The sequence below is a fragment of the Thalassophryne amazonica genome, chromosome 9 (assembly GCF_902500255.1).
Source record: "Thalassophryne amazonica chromosome 9, fThaAma1.1, whole genome shotgun sequence".
In the NCBI taxonomy this organism is placed as follows: Eukaryota; Metazoa; Chordata; class Actinopteri; order Batrachoidiformes; family Batrachoididae; genus Thalassophryne; species Thalassophryne amazonica.
Window position 1 is genome coordinate 8,386,962 of NC_047111.1, and position 18,342 is coordinate 8,405,303.

The 18,342-nt window shown below is 44.1% G+C and overlaps 1 protein-coding gene across 1 annotated transcript in view; it reads left to right on the plus strand.

Annotated features, from left to right (window-relative positions):
- slc23a1 (solute carrier family 23 member 1) overlaps positions 1–18,342 on the plus strand; it is a 417,619-nt gene that overhangs the window by 268,608 nt on the left and 130,669 nt on the right. The window contains exon 11 of the mRNA XM_034177547.1: positions 5,946–6,075. Within this exon, the coding sequence (XP_034033438.1) occupies positions 5,946–6,075 (130 nt within the window). The remainder of the gene's footprint in view (positions 1–5,945; positions 6,076–18,342) is intronic.

Sequence of the window (18,342 nt, forward strand, 5' to 3'; positions counted from 1 at the left end):
GTATAGCATATTTGACAATAAAGCTGACTTTGACTTTGACTTTGGCTTTGACTTCAGTTTGTACAGGGGTCAAAAGCTAAAGTTGCTCCATTAATTTTGCTCAAGCTGTATTTGTTCTGAATTTGATGCTTGTGTCACAATTTGAAGGATTGTTTCAGTTATCTAACTGCACTAATAAGACAACAGAGCATGAACCAGCTGCTGTCTGTTAGCTTAAAAATATGTATATAAGCCAACCCGAATTAAAGGAGAAATGCTGCTTTTAACAACCTGGACCTCCTTTCTGACATAAAATACAGTCGTTTACTCACCACTATAAGTTTGGTGTGATTAAAAGTCCATAGTTCAAACGACGTGTTCAGTTCAAATCTGAAGCAAACATTTTTCTTCTTCTAGGTGGATTAGAACTTTTTGTGGTACACAACACAAACTACTGGACAGGAGGAACTTAGCAGTCAATGTGACTCACTGATTTGAAAATGCAGCTCTTTCAACCACGTGTGGTGCCGTGACATGTCAATCGTCTGTGTCCAATCAGATTTCAGGGGAGTCCAGTGAAACCCCGGCCTCCGCTCTTGTTCTACCCATGCCAGGAAGTGTTCAACATTTCCTGTTTCACTGTGATTGAGAATTCGGCACTTACTGTTTGAGTGTGAGCTTGCCAATGAGTTCCTGCGAGATTCCATGGGATCTCGCCTGTAAATCCAGGAAGTGTTTGACACTTGAACATTTCCTGTTTTACTGTGGATTTGAATTTTGGCACTTCCTGTTTAGGACGCCCTGTACCATGAGTGAGCTTTGTGCCACTGCGCAACGCTCATATAATAGCCAAGTGGCCTCTATGTGTGTGTTTGGCTTCAGTCACGCAAAAACTGGAGAGAGATGACATTTGCTGTTTGGTATGTTTCTGTATTGTGAGTCAAGGATGAATGCTGCAAAAAGTTGATAGGACAAATATTTTTGGAGAAATTAGCCATTTTAGCTAACCAATAAACAATTGCTGTGCTGCAGTGCACCATGGGAGTTCTAAATTTTGAGGCTTTAAATGTTGTTATTGTAGTTTGTGTTAGTTTAACAGTGTTGTTAGTCTTATTGATTTATTGTGTTTCTGTGCTCAGTGCTGCTTTTAACATGAGTGACTTAAGTTTCATTTTGGTATCATGAATGCAATGTTTAGTGGTTTTAATGTCTTCAGCCACTGTTTTTGTTTGTCAAATTCAGAGTGCATGCATGCGTGCGTGCGTTGATCAGGGACCAACAGAACACAGCTGACATTTGCTGTTTGTTATGCTTAAGTACTGTCAGATCCCTTTCTTTTAGATACACGGCACACGCTCACCCTCCAATGAGTGTGTTTGTGTACAAAACCAGCTCTCCGTCTCTGGGGTCCGACCTTCGTGTCTCCACGGGTATTACCCGGCAGGGCTGCACAAAGGCTGTTCAAGCTGGTGGCGAGGAGATTCGTCTAGCCGCTCACTGCCTCCATCCGGACGTCCACCCCGCTGACGCTGATCTCGCACCCCGATCGAATAGCCTTCTCAGGATCCAGGACACGAACCGGCCACGCCCGTTAACGGCAGCTCTCCTCTTATGGATCAGGGCTCTTGGAATGTTGCTAGATTTTGAATTTATTGACTCTTACAGCGAGTCCCCAGGATGTGTTATTTTCATAAAAAAATCAGACGAACCTTTTAGAGCCTTTTTGATGTTGTACACCCAATAAACTTTAACTTTTACACCTTAAGAAGCATCAATAATCCAATGTCCGAGCCGTAACACTTTAACTGCATGCTTGGAAATTTATTGCAGGTTTTGCAAGTGCCAATAACATAATCCACATAGATTATATGGTGATAATCTCACAACAGTAATTCAAGTATAATTTGAATAATGATTGGCAGAGATTTTTGTTTTTAATTCAATAATTCTGACTGATCTTACTTTGACTGGGACTGGAATGACTTCTTAACAATTTTTCTAGGAGTGAGGGAAGGAGGTTTTTGAGGTTAGGGTCCCCAGCTCGATGAACTTGATTTCCTCTTCATCAGCTATTAGTCGTTAGCTGACCACGAACCTTGTGTGATGTTGTAATCCTTCAGGAAGTTAATCCACATAAGAATTTATTCCATCTTCAATCAACCAAAAGTTGATCTAATCCATTCTGGTATGCGGTGATGTTCCTTGAGAGAGAAATCGTTGAACATTCCCCACTCAGACTTAAGGCCAGTGGTTACTCTCCGTTGTTCTGCTACTCCGTGACTGGACGGCCTGAGTGGGAGTTGAAAACTCTCTCAAATGATCTTTTATGGCTCCAATCCTCTCACTCCACGATTCCAATTGATGCTCACAAGATGGTCAAGTCTTGTGATTTCCTCGTAGCAGGGGAGTAGTGGCAACAGCACCTCTCCCTGGAAGAATAACCCCGTTTTCTGGTGTTTCACATTTTATATATGTGCTTGACTCTTGTTGTCCTCAGATGATCTTGGTTACCATGGGGACGCTGTTGACTCAAAACCTCCTCCCTTCTCCTTCTGCTTACTGGAAATCTCCGCAGCCCTTGCCAGTAACTTATTTCTCAAGTTCCTCTTTTCTGTTAACACTTCAGCTTTTCTGAGAATTCATTCTTTTAAATCATTTCTTCAAAATCACATCAATCATATTCAATCATTTCATTACAATCTCTTCACATAAAAACAATTCATATGATCATATATAAACATTTTCATTCCTTATTATTCATTTCATATTTTACCAACATCTTAATCATTTGATCAGTTGTTTAACATCAGCTTTTCTTGCCCTGCTTGCGACATCTTCTTCACTTCCTCTTTTTCTCTGACTCTGCACTCTTTATGAAAAACAACTCATATAATCATTCATTTCACTTATTTGTAACATACTTTTTCTAATACTTTTTCCTAATCAACTCTTAATTTTAACACATTAATACTTCATTTGATCATACTTGTCATGTTAGAATCATTCTTAGACATATTCCATCGTCTTCACCACTGAGTTCATTCCGTGGGCCTCCCCATTTGCAATGGAAAAGTCCGGTATGACCTCACTTACTCCTGGAACGTACCAAACACTGTGCAGTTTAATCCAACAGCATGTATATTAATCCCATGGCACGTATTATATTCCAAGATAAAAACAAGCTGAAAGCAAGCTTAAGTCATCTTTCCTGACAGTACCTTGAGTCAAGAATGAACAGCGCCAAAATGGAACGTTGATGGGACTGATAGTTTTGTAGAAGCTATTAGGAGAAAGGTAGACATATTGTGTGTGCAAGAGACCACGTGGAAGGGAAATAAGAGCAGGAGCATCGGTGGTGGGTACAAGTTGTTGTGCTATGGTGAGGACAGGAAGAGAAATGGTGTTGGGGTCATTTTAAGGGAAGAGTATGTTAAAAGTGTGTTGGAGGTCAAGCGAGTGTCTGACAGGGTGATGAGTGTGAAGTTGGAAATTGAAGGGGTGATGATGAATATCATCAGTGCATATGCCCCACAGGTAGGTTGTGAGATGAAGGAGAAAGATTTCTGGAGTGTGTTAGATGAGGTGGTGGAGAGTGTGCCCAAGCATCAAAGAGTGGTGATAGGAGCAGACTTCAATGGGCATGTTGGTGAAGGGAACAGAGGTGATGAGGAAGTAATGGGTAGATATGGTATCAAGGACAGGAATGGAGAAGGACAGATGGTAGTTGATTTTGCAAAAAGAATAGAAATGGCTGTGGTGAATACCTACTTTAAGAAAAGGGAGGAGCACAGGGTAACATATAAGAGTGGAGGAATGTCACACAGGGTGATGAGTGTGACTACATTCTAGGACATCCAAGCTAAAAGAAATCAGAGACTGTAAGGTGGTGGGAGGAGAGAGTGCCGTTAGACAGCATAGGATGGTTGTTTGTAGGATGACTTTAGAGGTAAATAAGAATAACAGAGTGAGAGCTCAACAAAGGATCAGATGGTGGAAGCTGAAGGAGGAAGACTGTTGTGTGAAATTTAGCAAACAGGTGAGAGAAGCACTGGAAAAGTACTGCAGATGTGGTGAGGGAGACAGCTAGGACAGTACTGGGTATGACATCTGGACAGTGGATGGAGGACAAGGAGACTTGGTGGTGGAACGAAGAGGTCCAAGAAAGCATAAGGAGAAAGAGGCTGGCGAAAAAGTTTTGGGATAGTCGGAATGACAAAAAAATAGACAGGAATACAAGGAGATGCGGCGTAAGGCGAAAAGAGAAGTGGCAAAAATGAAGGAAAGGGCATGTTGCGAACTGTACAAGAAGTTGAATAGTAAGGAAGGAGAAAAGGACTTGTACCGGCTAAACAAAGGGACAGAGCTGGAAAGGATGTGCAGCAGGTTAGGGTGGTAAAAGATGCACATGGTAATGTGCTGACAAGTGAGGAGTGATTGCTGAGAAGGTGGAGGGAATATTTTGAAGAGCTGATGAATGAAGAAAATGAGCGAGAGAAAAGGCTGCATGATGTGGTGAGAGTAAATCAGGAAGTACAAGAGATTACGTAGTAAGGAAGACGTGAGAGCTGCTATGAAGCGGATGAAGAGTTGAAAGGTAGTTGGTCCAGATGACATTCCAGTGGAGGCATGGAAATGTCTAGGAGAGATGGCAGTAGAGTTTCTAACCAGATTGTTTAATAAAATCTTGGAAAATGAGAGGATGCCTGAGGAGTGGAGATGAAGTGTTCTGGTTCCTGTTTTCAAGAACAAGGGTGATGTGCAGAGCTGCAGTAACTACAGAGGCATAAAGCTGATCAGCCACAGCATGAAGTTATGGGAAAGAGTAGTAGAAGGTAGGCTTAGAAAACACGTGAAGCTGTTCAAAGTAATGGAGAGTGTGGTAGAGAGGTGAAGAAGAGAGTGCAGGCAGGATGGAGTGGGTGGAGAAAGGTGGCAGGAGTGATTTGTGACCGAAGAATATCAGCAAGAGTGAAGGGGAAAGTTTACAAGACAGTACTGAGACCAGCTATGTTGTACGGCTTAGAGACGGTGGCACTAACAAAAAGACAGGAGTTGGAGCTGGAGGTGGCAGAGCTGAAGATGTTGAGATTCTCTTTGGAGTGACGAGAATGGACAAGATTACAAATGAACATATCAGAGGGACAGTTCAGGTGGGACGGTTTGGAGACAAAGTCAGAGAGGCGAGATTGAGATGGTTTGGACATGTGCAGAGGAGGGACCCAGGGTATATAGGGAGAAGGATGCTGAGGATGGAGCCACCAGGCAGGAGGAGAAGAGGGAGACCAAAGAGGAGGTTTATGGATGTGCTGAGGGAGGACATGCAGGTGATTGGTGTGACAGAGGAAGATACAGAGGACAGGGTGAGATGGAAACGATTGATCTGCTGTGGCGACCCCTAACGGGAACAGCCGAAAGAAAAAGAAGAAGAAGCGATTAGTTAACGTTGCTAATTACATTTTGGACTTACGTGCCTTTGCAGCAGGGGGCAGTAAATCATCTTTATATTAAAATCATGAGTGTCAGTGCATATACTTGTAAATATGTTAAAAATACATGAATGACACAAGAAAGTGAAAACACTTACTTCCATTGTGGTTCATTTAAAAATAAAATGACAACATAGAAGTAATAATAAAATGAAATAATAATGATAATAGTAGTGTGTATATGGTAACAAAAACCTAAACAATTTATAAATACATTAAGACATTAATGTATGCATATAATGTATAAATTAACATTAACAATTACATAATGAACAGGAAATAAAAGGGCTGAGTTCCTCTTCTAAAAATCGTTGCGGTCTAAGGTTCTAAAAACATTCTGGACTCGCACGCCGTTCCAACTCATTGCTTAATTTATTACCACCCTTGAAAATGTCAGCTACCTATTTTATAAAATCTGCCCAATCTAGAGCCCGTGGACCTACCCTCTGAGTCTTGAAATGAGGTCTTTGTTTTGTCTAGGTGGGTAGCAGGCGAGTGGTGCAGTACGGTGCAGGAATCATGTTCCTGCTGGGGTCCATTGGAAAGTTCACCGCTCTGTTTGCATCTCTGCCAGATCCAATTCTGGGCGGGATGTTCTGCACTCTGTTTGGTGAGTGATGGCAGTGACATACTTCACCCAACCTCTTTCATACAAGTCCTGTGGTACCAGGCTTGGAAAATCTCTGAATGTTTGGTTTTTTTAATGATCAGGGGCCTGTTTCAGAAAAAAATGTTTAGTGAAAACTCTGTGTTAACCCTGAAATGAGGGAAACTCTGAGAGTCAGTAAGGGAGAAACCTGAGAAAGTGGTAACTTGAGCCCATTTCAGAAATGGAAGTAATTTAAGGTCAGGGTCAGTTACTACGAGAACATAGAGTGTGAACCTAATCTGGTGGGGTGTTCCACAATAAACCCTGAATATCTCTGAGTCTCCTCCCTCTTACGCAGCATTCATTCATTCATCTACCTCGTCCTGTGAAAATGAGCTTTTTTGTTAGGATTTTTGTTTTGTTTTGCTTTTGTTATGAGTCAACTTTTGAGAAAATCTATATCACGTACAGGGTTATATCGAACAGTTATACCATATTTAGCCACATGTTTAGCCTTTAGCCTGAGTCTGTTGGTTTGTTTGTTTATATGTGCCTTAACTAAAGCACTCCTTCTGCTGAATCACCTCTAAATTATTTACACATTATTCACTTTGCGTGTTTTTAGGAATCCGCTAGCTTAGCATAGCTACTAGCTCTTAGCCGATTTAGCATGGCGGCTTCTCCTGTCTCTCCCGCACTTTTCTGCTCTGGGTGTGAAATGTTTAGTTATTCCTCGGCCTCCTTTAGCAGTAACGGTACTTGTAATAAGTGTAGTTTATTCGTAGCTTTGGAGGCCAGGCTGGGCAAATTGGAGACTCGGCTCCGCACCGTGGAAAATTCTACAGCTAGCCAGGCCCCTGTAGTCGGTGCGGACCAAGGTAGCTTAGCCGCCGTTAGTTACCCCCTGGCAGATCCCGAGCAGCCGGGAAAGCAGGCCGACTGGGTGACTGTGAGGAGGAAGCGTAGCCCTAAACAGAAGCCCCGTGTACACCGCCAACCCGTTCACATCTCTAACCGTTTTTCCCCACTCGACGACACACCCGCCGAGGATCAAACTCTGGTTATTGGCGACTCTGTTTTGAGAAATGTGAAGTTAGCGACACCAGCAACCATAGTCAATTGTCTTCTGGGGGCCAGAGCAGGCGACATTGAAGGAAATTTGAAACTGCTGGCTAAGGCTAAGCGTAAATTTGGTAAGATTGTAATTCACGTCGGCAGTAATGACACCCGGTTACGCCAATCGGAGGTCACTAAAATTAACATTGAATCGGTGTGTAACTTTGCAAAAACAATGTCGGACTCTGTAGTTTTCTCTGGGCCCCTCCCCAATCGGACCGGGAGTGACATGTTTAGCCGCATGTTCTCCTTGAATTGCTGGCTGTCTGAGTGGTGTCCAAAAAATGAGGTGGGCTTCATAGATAATTGGCAAAGCTTCTGGGGAAAACCTGGTCTTGTTAGGAGAGACGGCATCCATCCCACTTTGGATGGAGCAGCTCTCATTTCTAGAAATCTGGCCAATTTTCTTAAATCCTCCAAACCGTGACTATCCAGGGTTGGGACTAGGAAGCAGAGTTGTAGTCTTACACACCTCTCTGCAGCTTCTCTCCCCCTGCCATCCCCTCATTACCCCATCCCCGTAGAGACGGTGCCTGCTCCCAGACTACCAATAACCAGCAAAAATCTATTTAACCATAAAAATTCAAAAAGAAAAAATAATATAGCACCTTCAACTGCACCACAGACTAAAACAGTTAAATGTGGTCTATTAAACATTAGGTCTCTCTCTTCTAAGTCCCTGTTGGTAAATGATATAATAATTGATCAACATATTGATTTATTCTGCCTTACAGAAACCTGGTTACAGCAGGATGAATATGTTAGTTTAAATGAGTCAACACCAACACTACAAGTTGGAGAGGAAATGGCGTCTCACTAATTTAGAAGATCTTCACTTAGCCTGGAAAAAGAATCTGTTGCTCTATAAAAAAGCCCTCCGTAAAGCTAGGACATCTTTCTACTCATCACTAATTGAAGAAAATAAGAACAACCCCAGGTTTCTTTTCAGCACTGTAGCCAGGCTGACAAAGAGTCTGAGCTCTATTGAGCTGAGTATTCCATTAACTTTAACTAGTAATGACTTCATGACTTTCTTTGCTAACAAAATTTTAACTATTAGAGAAAAAATTACTCATAACCATCCCAAAGACGTATCGTTATCTTTGGCTGCTTTCAGTGATGCCGGTATTTGGTTAGACTCTTTCTCTCCGATTGTTCTGTCTGAGTTATTTTCATTAGTTACTTCCTCCAAACCAACAACATGTCTATTAGACCCCATTCCTACCAGGCTGCTCAAGGAAGCCCTACCATTATTTAATGCTTCGATCTTAAATATGATCAATCTATCTTTGTTAGTTGGCTATGTACCACAGGCTTTTAAGGTGGCAGTAATTAAACCATTACTTAAAAAGCCATCACTTGACCCAGCTATCTTAGCTAATTATAGGCCAATCTCCAACCTTCCTTTTCTCTCAAAAATTCTTGAAAGGGTAGTTGTAAAACAGCTAACTGATCATCTGCAGATTCATGGTCTATTTGAAGAGTTTCAGTCAGGTTTTAGAATTCATCATAGTACAGAAACAGCATTAGTGAAGGTTACAAATGATCTTCTTATGGCCTCGGACAGTGGACTCATCTCTGTGCTTGTTCTGTTAGACCTCAGTGCTGCTTTTGATACTGTTGACCATAAAATTTTATTATAGAGATTACAGCATGCCATAGGTATTAAAGGCACTGCGCTGCGGTGGTTTGAATCATATTTGTCTAATAGATTACAATTTGTTCATGTAAATGGGGAATCTTCTTCACAGACTAAAGTTAATTATGGAGTTCCACAAGGTTCTGTGCTAGGACCAATTTTATTCACTTTATACATGCTTCCCTTAGACAGTATTATTAGACGGTATTGCTTAAATTTTCATTGTTACGCAGATGATACCCAGCTTTATCTATCCATGAAGCCAGAGGACACACACCAATTAGCTAAACTGCAGGATTGTCTTACAGACATAAAGACATGGATGACCTCTAATTTCCTGCTTTTAAACTCAGATAAAACTGAAGTTATTGTACTTGGCCCCACAAATCTTAGAAACATGGTGTCTAACCAGATCCTTACTCTGGATGGCATTACCCTGAGCTCTAGTAATACTGTGAGAAATCTTGGAGTCATTTTTGATCAGGATATGTCATTCAAAGCGCATATTAAACAAATATGTAGGACTGCTTTTTTGCATTTACGCAATATCTCTAAAATCAGAAAGGTCTTGTCTCAGAGTGATGCTGAAAAACTAATTCATGCATTTATTTCCTCTAGGCTGGACTATTGTAATTCATTATTATCAGGTTGTCCTAAAAGTTCCCTAAAAAGCCTTCAGTTAATTCAAAATGCTGCAGCTAGAGTACTGACGGGGACTAGAAGGAGAGAGCATATCTCACCCATATTGGCCTCTCTTCATTGGCTTCCTGTTAATTCTAGAATAGAATTTAAAATTCTTCTTCTTACTTATAAGGTTTTGAATAATCAGGTCCCATCTTATCTTAGGGACCTCGTAGTACCATATCACCCCAATAGAGCGCTTCGCTCTCAGACTGCAGGCTTACTTGTAGTTCCTAGGGTTTGTAAGAGTAGAATGGGAGGCAGAGCCTTCAGCTTTCAGGCTCCTCTCCTGTGGAACCAGCTCCCAATTCAGATCAGGGAGACAGACACCCTCTCTACTTTTAAGATTAGGCTTAAAACTTTCCTTTTTGCTAAAGCTTATAGTTAGGGCTGGATCAGGTGACCCTGAACCATCCCTTAGTTATGCTGCTATAGACGTAGACTGCTGGGGGGTTCCCATGATGCATTGTTTCTTTCTCTTTTTGCTCTGTATGCACCACTCTGCATTTAATCATTAGTGATCGATCTCTGCTCCCCTCCACAGCATGTCTTTTTCCTGGTTCTCTCCCTCAGCCCCAACCAGTCCCAGCAGAAGACTGCCCCTCCCTGAGCCTGGTTCTGCTGGAGGTTTCTTCCTGTTATTAATGCTTCCAGCAGGAGCTCTATAAGCACGTTACAATTGTCAACCCTGTTTTACTGTCATCCACCTGCACCCACACCCTCATGTAAGCTCACACACACCACCAACTCTTCCAACATGCTTAATCCAACTTTCACTTGCACATACATTCTGTCCACATATCATACAACCTTCTGCTCCGCTCTCTGCCTGTAACAATGGGACGTCCAGGTACTGGTTCAACCAAACTCTTATGTATCTTGGGAAGAGTGTAAAAAAATAGGACGCACTGGATATCTTTAAAAGAGAAAATGAAATTCTTCTACTGTGATGAGTTTCTCATCCACTAATTTTTTGAGAAAAGAATGAATTTCATCTTGAAATCTAACAGTGGGATCATATGAGAGAGGAGCATAAAAAGAATTATCACTCAGTTGCCGAAGAATCTCATTTCTATAACAGACTTTACTCTGAATAACAACAGCACCCCCCTTATCCGCATTATGAATAACAATATCAGTATCACTAGGCGACGCAAGGCTTCTTGCTCTTGTGGGCTTAAAATTGGAATGCAGCTTCTTAGCGTTTTTAGTTAAATCATTCACCTCTATTTTCATAAGTCTACAAAACGTGGCAACTGCTGGATTCAATGCAGAAGGAACAAATATACTTTTGGCCCTCAGTCCCATTTTCAAAGCAGGATAACTGGAGGACGGGTCATAAGACGACTCAAGTTGGGCAGGCTGGACATCACAGCTCTGTGAGAAAGATGGAGCATGAGTCAGCCCTTTGTAGAAGAAAGCTTTCAGCTTCACAGATCTTAAAAATTTATACATTTCAACTCCAGTTTCAAAAGATTTAGCTTTTTGTGAAAGAACAAAAGAAAGACCTTTTTGTAAGACTGAGGCCTCCTCCTCAGATAAGCATCTGTTGGACAAGTTGACCACTGGCAAGCCGCTCTCCGGGACTATTTTGTCCGGTATCAAGTGCGGACAGTGTCGTCTCCCGCCCCTCCTGGTCCGCCGCTTCGAGCAATGCCCCTCGTATGAGATCTCCCGGTAGGTCTCTCTAAAAAACAGTGACCATGGCTGTTATCCGTAGATGTATCACTGCTGGATCCCCCATGAGGTCGAGCACCAGCATGAGACATGTACTGCCCTTGCCGTTTGCGCCCTACCCGTGGTGTGAAGCCAACTGCAGACATCCACGGATAGATCTTACCATTCTTATAGTCCATGGTATCCCTCCGGTATTTTTCCATTTTTTTCTCTGTCAGCTGCTTCTCATAAGAATCTCTTGATTCAGAACAAGTTATAAATATTTCTTGTAGCTGGGGCATGTCAAACGTCTTGTTCATTTTGTCATGCAAACCTGCGATATCAGTCCGAATCTTAGAGAGTTCAGAGTCAGCATATTTCATAATGAGAAGCATGAGGTCGAAGGAGCATTTATTAAGGATTTCACACCACTTCGCACAAAAGTCTTTGTCACCTCTGCCACTCGCTGGTTCCTTGTGGATTCTCAAGCCTCTGGGAATCCTCCAGTTGTGCCAGTAATGAGCTAACGTCGAGCCATGCAGATGTATGTGTACTTCACATTTCAACAAATTCTCGTAATGCTGAGAAAAAAAAAACGCTGCAGAGTCCACATCAAAGCTGGAGGTAGATAGCGTGTCCTCAGGAAACAGACTCAAAATACTTTCTGAGTCAGTGTCTGAAAAGTGTGTTAGCTTATCAAGATCCTCATATGTAACCATTTTGGACATGCCAGTGAGAGTTGTGCTACGTTCAGTGACAATCAAAGCAGAGGAAAAATGAGCACTCACAGGGACCAGGAGTGGAGGTGCACGGCGGTAGTGCGTGCTACTTTTTACACTCTTCCCAAGATACATAAGAGTTTGGTTATTCACCCATATTGGCCTCTCTTCATTGGCTTCCTGTTAATTCTAGAATAGAATTTAAAATTCTTCTTCTTACTTATAAGGTTTTGAATAATCAGGTCCCATCTTATCTTAGGGACCTCGTAGTACCATATCACCCCAATAGAGCGCTTCGCTCTCAGACTGCAGGCTTACTTGTAGTTCCTAGGGTTTGTAAGAGTAGAATGGGAGGCAGAGCCTTCAGCTTTCAGGCTCCTCTCCTGTGGAACCAGCTCCCAATTCAGATCAGGGAGACAGACACCCTCTCTACTTTTAAGATTAGGCTTAAAACTTTCCTTTTTGCTAAAGCTTATAGTTAGGGCTGGATCAGGTGACCCTGAACCATCCTGTTATATGGCTGGGGGGGCCTGGCTGCCGGTTTGTTTCTGTTTTTTGGTTTTCCTCCCAGGTGGCGTGCGTTTGGGACTGAGTGGCTGTGTTGCTGAGGCTGTCAGGACCTCACCCTGATCACCTGCGACTCGTCAGGACTCACAGCTGTGGTGCATCTGGATGGATTGGAACATGTTGGCATTTAAGACTGGAGTGCACAGTGTGTATTTGCCAGAGACTCCACCTTGTGACCAGACGGGTGAGATCGTCGTCTCGGGAGCCATCTCATCAACAGCGGATGCTGAGAACGTCCAGGTTTGATGCACAGTCTGTGAAAGAGGAGGGGGTGAGGTTTCACGCTCGTCAGCACACTTCCTGAGGTACGTTAGATTTTGTGACTAACATTTATACAGTCAGTAAATGTGGTGTCCCTCACACCTTATTGTATTGAGCTGTATGTTAGTCATGTATCAGCTTTCACTGCAGTGGAGTTTTGTGAACTGATTGTTCCATGCCTGCAGGTTGGGAAGCTGATCAGTAATCAAGCCAGGAAGTGTTTGCTGTTTGTACACCTTTAAGTGTTCTGTGTGTAGAGTGTGGACTCACATAATGGTTCCTTCTTTCACAGACTCGGTTGTTGCGGCCACCTGGGGGGTGTCGGCGGGGTCCTTGGGTCCGAAACAACTTCTGGCTCCGGACCGTTAGCGCTGCTGGGAGCGCACCACGCCAGGCCGCACCTTTTGTTATTATATTATCACTGTTATGTATTAAATTCAGTTAGCCTTTGTACCGTGCTCTGCTTATTTCATACTGGGTCCTTCAAACGCTGGTCGGTTCTCCGAGCTGCGTCCGACACATAACAGTAGTCTCTGGCCAAACATCACGGACCCAGCGGTAGCAGAGACGGTAACACGCCGGGAAGGCGGCAGCAGACGTTCAGTAGTTATCCGGATCAGTTGCGGGGCTCTCCGCCCGGATGGTGCGTGTTTGAGACCCATTACTGAATACTGATTTGTGCTCTCTTGCAGCCGTGTTCCTGTGTTTGTGCCTTATCCGTGGGTCATGGTGGAGTGTGACTGGCGACGGCTTCGCGTCACGCTCCGACCGGATAAGAGGTTTAAACGGGAGCTGCAAGAGTGCGTTTGTAATGGGTTCACGCGCACGGCGGAGCTCTGTTAGCACGGGTCGCTGGGCTTCCTGTGTTACAGTCGTAGCCCCGTTTCCCCGGATAAAGGTAACTACTGCGTCTGTTGTATCAGCTCCGGCGTTATTTAGTTGAGCACATTTTGGTTGTGTGTTGCACTCAGCTGCGCACATAAAAGCAGCTCGTTTGTTTTTTCTGTCGCCAAAGGGGTTTTTTCATTTTTAGCACTCTGGCTCCCCCTTGTGGTGACTGAATCATGTTACCGTCAAGCTCTTGAGTAGGAACAGGTGTGTTCCATTTGGTTGAGCTTGACGGTATAACTCACTGATTTGTTTTGTGTTAGTTCGGTTTGTGTGGGTGTTTTGTGAGTTGGTTTTTGTGTGGGATTTTATTTTTTGTTGTCCACTATTTGTTTGGGGTTGTGACCCTGCAGCCTGTCTGAAAAAGAACAAAAAAAAAACAAAAAAAACAAAAAAGGGACCCAAACAACTGTGTGTTGGTCTGTTTGTTTTTTCTTTTATTTCTTTTTGTTTCACATCCCCAGGGTTAGATGGAACGGTCCCCTGGGGGGTGATGGGGTGGTACTTGGGTTGTTTTTTCTCTTTGTTTTTTGTTATGCCCTCTCTTCTCCTCTGACTCCAGCCGGGTGTGCCGTGGTGTCGGCATTGCTGGAGGGGTGCAGTTGGGTTGTGCTGGGCGTTTCCCAGGTAGCCTCTGCACCCGGGAGGGGAGGGGGGGGGTTTGGGGTATCTTTTTGTTTCCCCCCCCCCTGTTTCCGCCCTCAGGGTTTGACTGTGGTGTCCTCTGGGGGGGAAAGGGCTGTAGGCCCATCTAGCCATGGACGGCCGGGGCTGGGTCCATTGGTCATGAGGGGAGGCGTCTCCTGGGGTTGACGAGTGGTCCTCTGGGAGGCGCTGGTAGTCCCCGTGGGTGACGTTGGATCCCAGAGGGACCTCGGTCGTGGTTATTACTCCTGGAGCTGGCGGGAGGCCCTCTGGGGGGTGTTGGTCCCTACATGTCGTTTGGGGGGGAGGAGGGGGGGTATTTTAGCATTTTTGTTTGTAAACTCAAGTTTGGGTTTTGGTGTTTTAGTATTTTTATTTGTAAGCTCAAGTTTGGGTTGTTTTTCTTTTCTCCCCTTCCCTGGGGTTTGATGGGACGGTCCCCTGGGGAGGGGGGGGGTGTTTTGGTTGTTTGTGTTTTGTTTTATGACTAATTACACATGTTTGGATAAAGGCTGACCGCACAGGTGTAAGAACTCCTGGCCACACCTGTGCTAAGAGACTGTCAGAAACAAGGGCAAAGATGCAGCCAGTTCAACCAGTCTGTTGGAGGATGAACGCAGACGCGGTTTCCAGCCATGGTCCCTGGAGGGGGGTGTTTCTCCTTGGCCAGGTGTGTGTGGTCGCCGGGAGGCTTCCCGTGAGGGTGGGGTACTGTTATATGGCTGGGGGGGCCTGGCTGCCGGTTTGTTTGTTTTTTGGTTTTCCTCCCAGGTGGCGTGCGTTTGGGACTGAGTGGCTGTGTTGCTGAGGCTGTCAGGACCTCACCCTGATCACCTGCGACTCGTCAGGACTCACAGCTGTGGTGCATCTGGATGGATTGGAACATGTTGGCATTTAAGACTGGAGTGCACAGTGTGTATTTGCCAGAGACTCCACCTTGTGACCAGACGGGTGAGATCGTCGTCTCGGGAGACATCTCATCAACAGCGGATGCTGAGAACGTCCAGGTTTGATGCACAGTCTGTGAAAGAGGAGGGGGTGAGGTTTCACGCTCGTCAGCATACTTCCTGAGGTACGTTAGATTTTGTGACTAACATTTATACAGTCAGTAAATGTGGTGTCCCTCACACCTTATTGTATTGAGCTGTATGTTAGTCATGTATCAGCTTTCACTGCAGTGGAGTTTTGTGAACTGATTGTTCCATGCCTGCAGGTTGGGAAGCTGATCAGTAATCAAGCCAGGAAGTGTTTGCTGCTTGTACACCTTTAAGTGTTCTGTGTGTAGAGTGTGGACTCACATAATGGTTCCTTCTTTCACAGACTCGGTTGTTGCGGCCACCTGGGGGGTGTCGGCGGGGTCCTTGGGTCCGAAACAACTTCTGGCTCCGGACCGTTAGCGCTGCTGGGAGCGCACCACGCCAGGCCGCACCTTTTGTTATTATATTATCACTGTTATGTATTAAATTCAGTTAGCCTTTGAACCGTGCTCTGCTTATTTCATACTGGGTCCTTCAAACGCTGGTCGGTTCTCCGAGCTGCGTCCGACACATAACACATCCCTTAGTTATGCTGCTATAGACGTAGACTGCTGGGGGGTTCCCATGATGCATTGTTTCTTTCTCTTTTTGCTCTGTATGCACCACTCTGCATTTAATCCTTAGTGATCGATCTCTGCTCCCCTCCACATCATGTCTTTTTCCTGGTTCTCTCCCTCAGCCCCAACCAGTCCCAGCAGAAGACTGCCCCTCCCTGAGCCTGGTTCTGCTGGAGGTTTCTTCCTGTTAAAAGGGAGTTTTTCCTTCCCACTGTAGCCAAGTGCTTGCTCACAGGGGGTCGTTTTGACCGTTGGGGTTTTACATAATTATTGTATGGCCTTACCTTACAATATAAAGCACCTTGGGGCAACTGTTTGTTGTGATTTGGCGCTATATAAAAAAATTGATTGATTGATTGATTGATTATACCAGTACCTGGATGTCCCATTGTTGCAGGCAATGACTCTCTTATTTCTATATATGTTGATCTACATATTAAGCAACTGGTTTTTCAGCTACCGTCATTTATTAAAGATACTACTGATTTTCTCAATAAATTAGAGGCAATACAGAGTGTTACAAAAGAGGACCTTGTCTGCACAATGGACATAGCCAGTCTGTATACAAATGTACCACATGTTGAAGGGCTACAAGCATTGAAGTTTTTCCTTGATACAAGAGATAATCTTGTCCCTCCCATGAACTTCCTTTTGGATATGTCTGAACTTATTTTGAATAGAAATTATTTCAAATTTGAGGACTCCTATTTTTTACAATGTCAAGGTGTCAGTATGGGCAGTGCATGTAGTCCAAATTACGAGGTCTGTTAGAAAACTATCCGACCTTTTTATTTTTTAAAAAAACTATATGGATTTGAATCATGTGCGCTTGCATCAGCCAAGCTTGAACCTTCATGTGCATGCGTGAGTTTTTTCACGCCTGTCGGTTGCGTCATTCGCCTGTGGGCAGGCTTTGAGTGAGCACTGGTTCACCCCCCTCGTCGGATTTTCATTGTCAGGGAAATGGCTGAGTGATTGGAGCAGCGCTGAATCAAATTTTTCCAGAAACTGTGAGAGACAGCCAGGTGGAAACCATTCGGAAGATTCAGACAGCTTTCGGTGAGGACACTCTGGGCGTCACACAGATTAAGGAGCATTACAACCGGATTAAAGATGGCCCACAGTGGCAGAGGGTGCGCCACGCTCCGAGCAGCCATCGACAGGCTGAAACGACCAGATCATTTGAAGTGAAGGCTGTGTTGATCCGGGATGTCGTCTGACTACCAGAGAAATTGCAGAAGAGGTGGACATCAGCACTTTTGCGGCACATTCCACTGTTACAGGAGATTTTGTAATGAAAGACGTGCGGAGGAATTCGTGCGTCGGGACGGAGCCGCAATGGTGCACAACAAAAAGCACGTCCATGTTGGAAACCATTCTGAAGATTCAGATGGCTTTCGGTGGCTTTTCAGTCGAGTGAGTATCCGAGAAATTGTGTAACAGCTGGGCATGTCACAACTTGTCCTGTGAGACTTCCAACACGGACATCAGATGACAAGTTGGGACATGTCCAGCTCTCCACAAGTTCTTTTATACTCACTCGACTGGTAAGCACTGAAACCCGAGATAGACATGTCCCAACTTGTCCTCTAACACTCCGAAACGGAGGTGTTCCTTTGTCTCGCTTCATCAGCGAATCGGTCGTGACGCGGCTTTCCATGACAAAATCTCTTGTTAAAAGTGAAATCTGCCGGAAAATGGCTGATGTCCAGGTCTTGTGATAACCAGAGAAAGAGCACACAATGGTCTCATATCCACAGAGCCATCAGTTTAGAAATGATCCAGTGGTTTGTGCCACATCGTCGCAGCTCGCAGCGCGGCGCACCGACCGTCCTTAAAGGGGTCCTTAAAGCTGTAGTTATAAAGTCCTTATTCTCTGTGAAGCCCGTAAAATTTTCACTGAAAGCCAGATAAATTTTTCGAATGGTTTCTAGGTGCCAGTCTCTAACAGCTTCTGAAAAAATTCTGATGGAAAAAAAGTCCTTTTCATTCCGCCATTTCCAGACAATGAAAATCCGACGAGGGGGCGGGACCACTCCTTCCACAAGGTGTGCTCACAGGCGAATGACGTCACCGACAGGCGTGGAAAAACTTACGCATGCGCACGAGGGTTCAAGCATGTCTGACGTAAAAACATATGAATGAAATCCATATAGTTTTTAAAAAAAAATAAAAAGGACCGTTAATTTATGGACAGACCACGTATATGTATATATATGTGTGTGTGTGTGTGTGTGTGTGTGTGTGTGTGTGTGTCTGTGTGTGTGATTTTACTTAATATTACTTTCCAAGTTAATCACTAAACTAAACTGCTCACACGGTAAAATCACCTTTTGCTGACGTGAGGAGTGTGTGAGCATAAATGTTGTTTAACTGAGCACAGATGTTATTATAAATTAACAGATTGACCTCGAGTAAGCATGTCGCGGCCCAGTCATGTTTTGTCCCCTATTATTTTTATTTGGTTGTTTTATTTTAGTTATTAATCTAGTCTCATCATACTTTGGTTCTGATTATCTTGT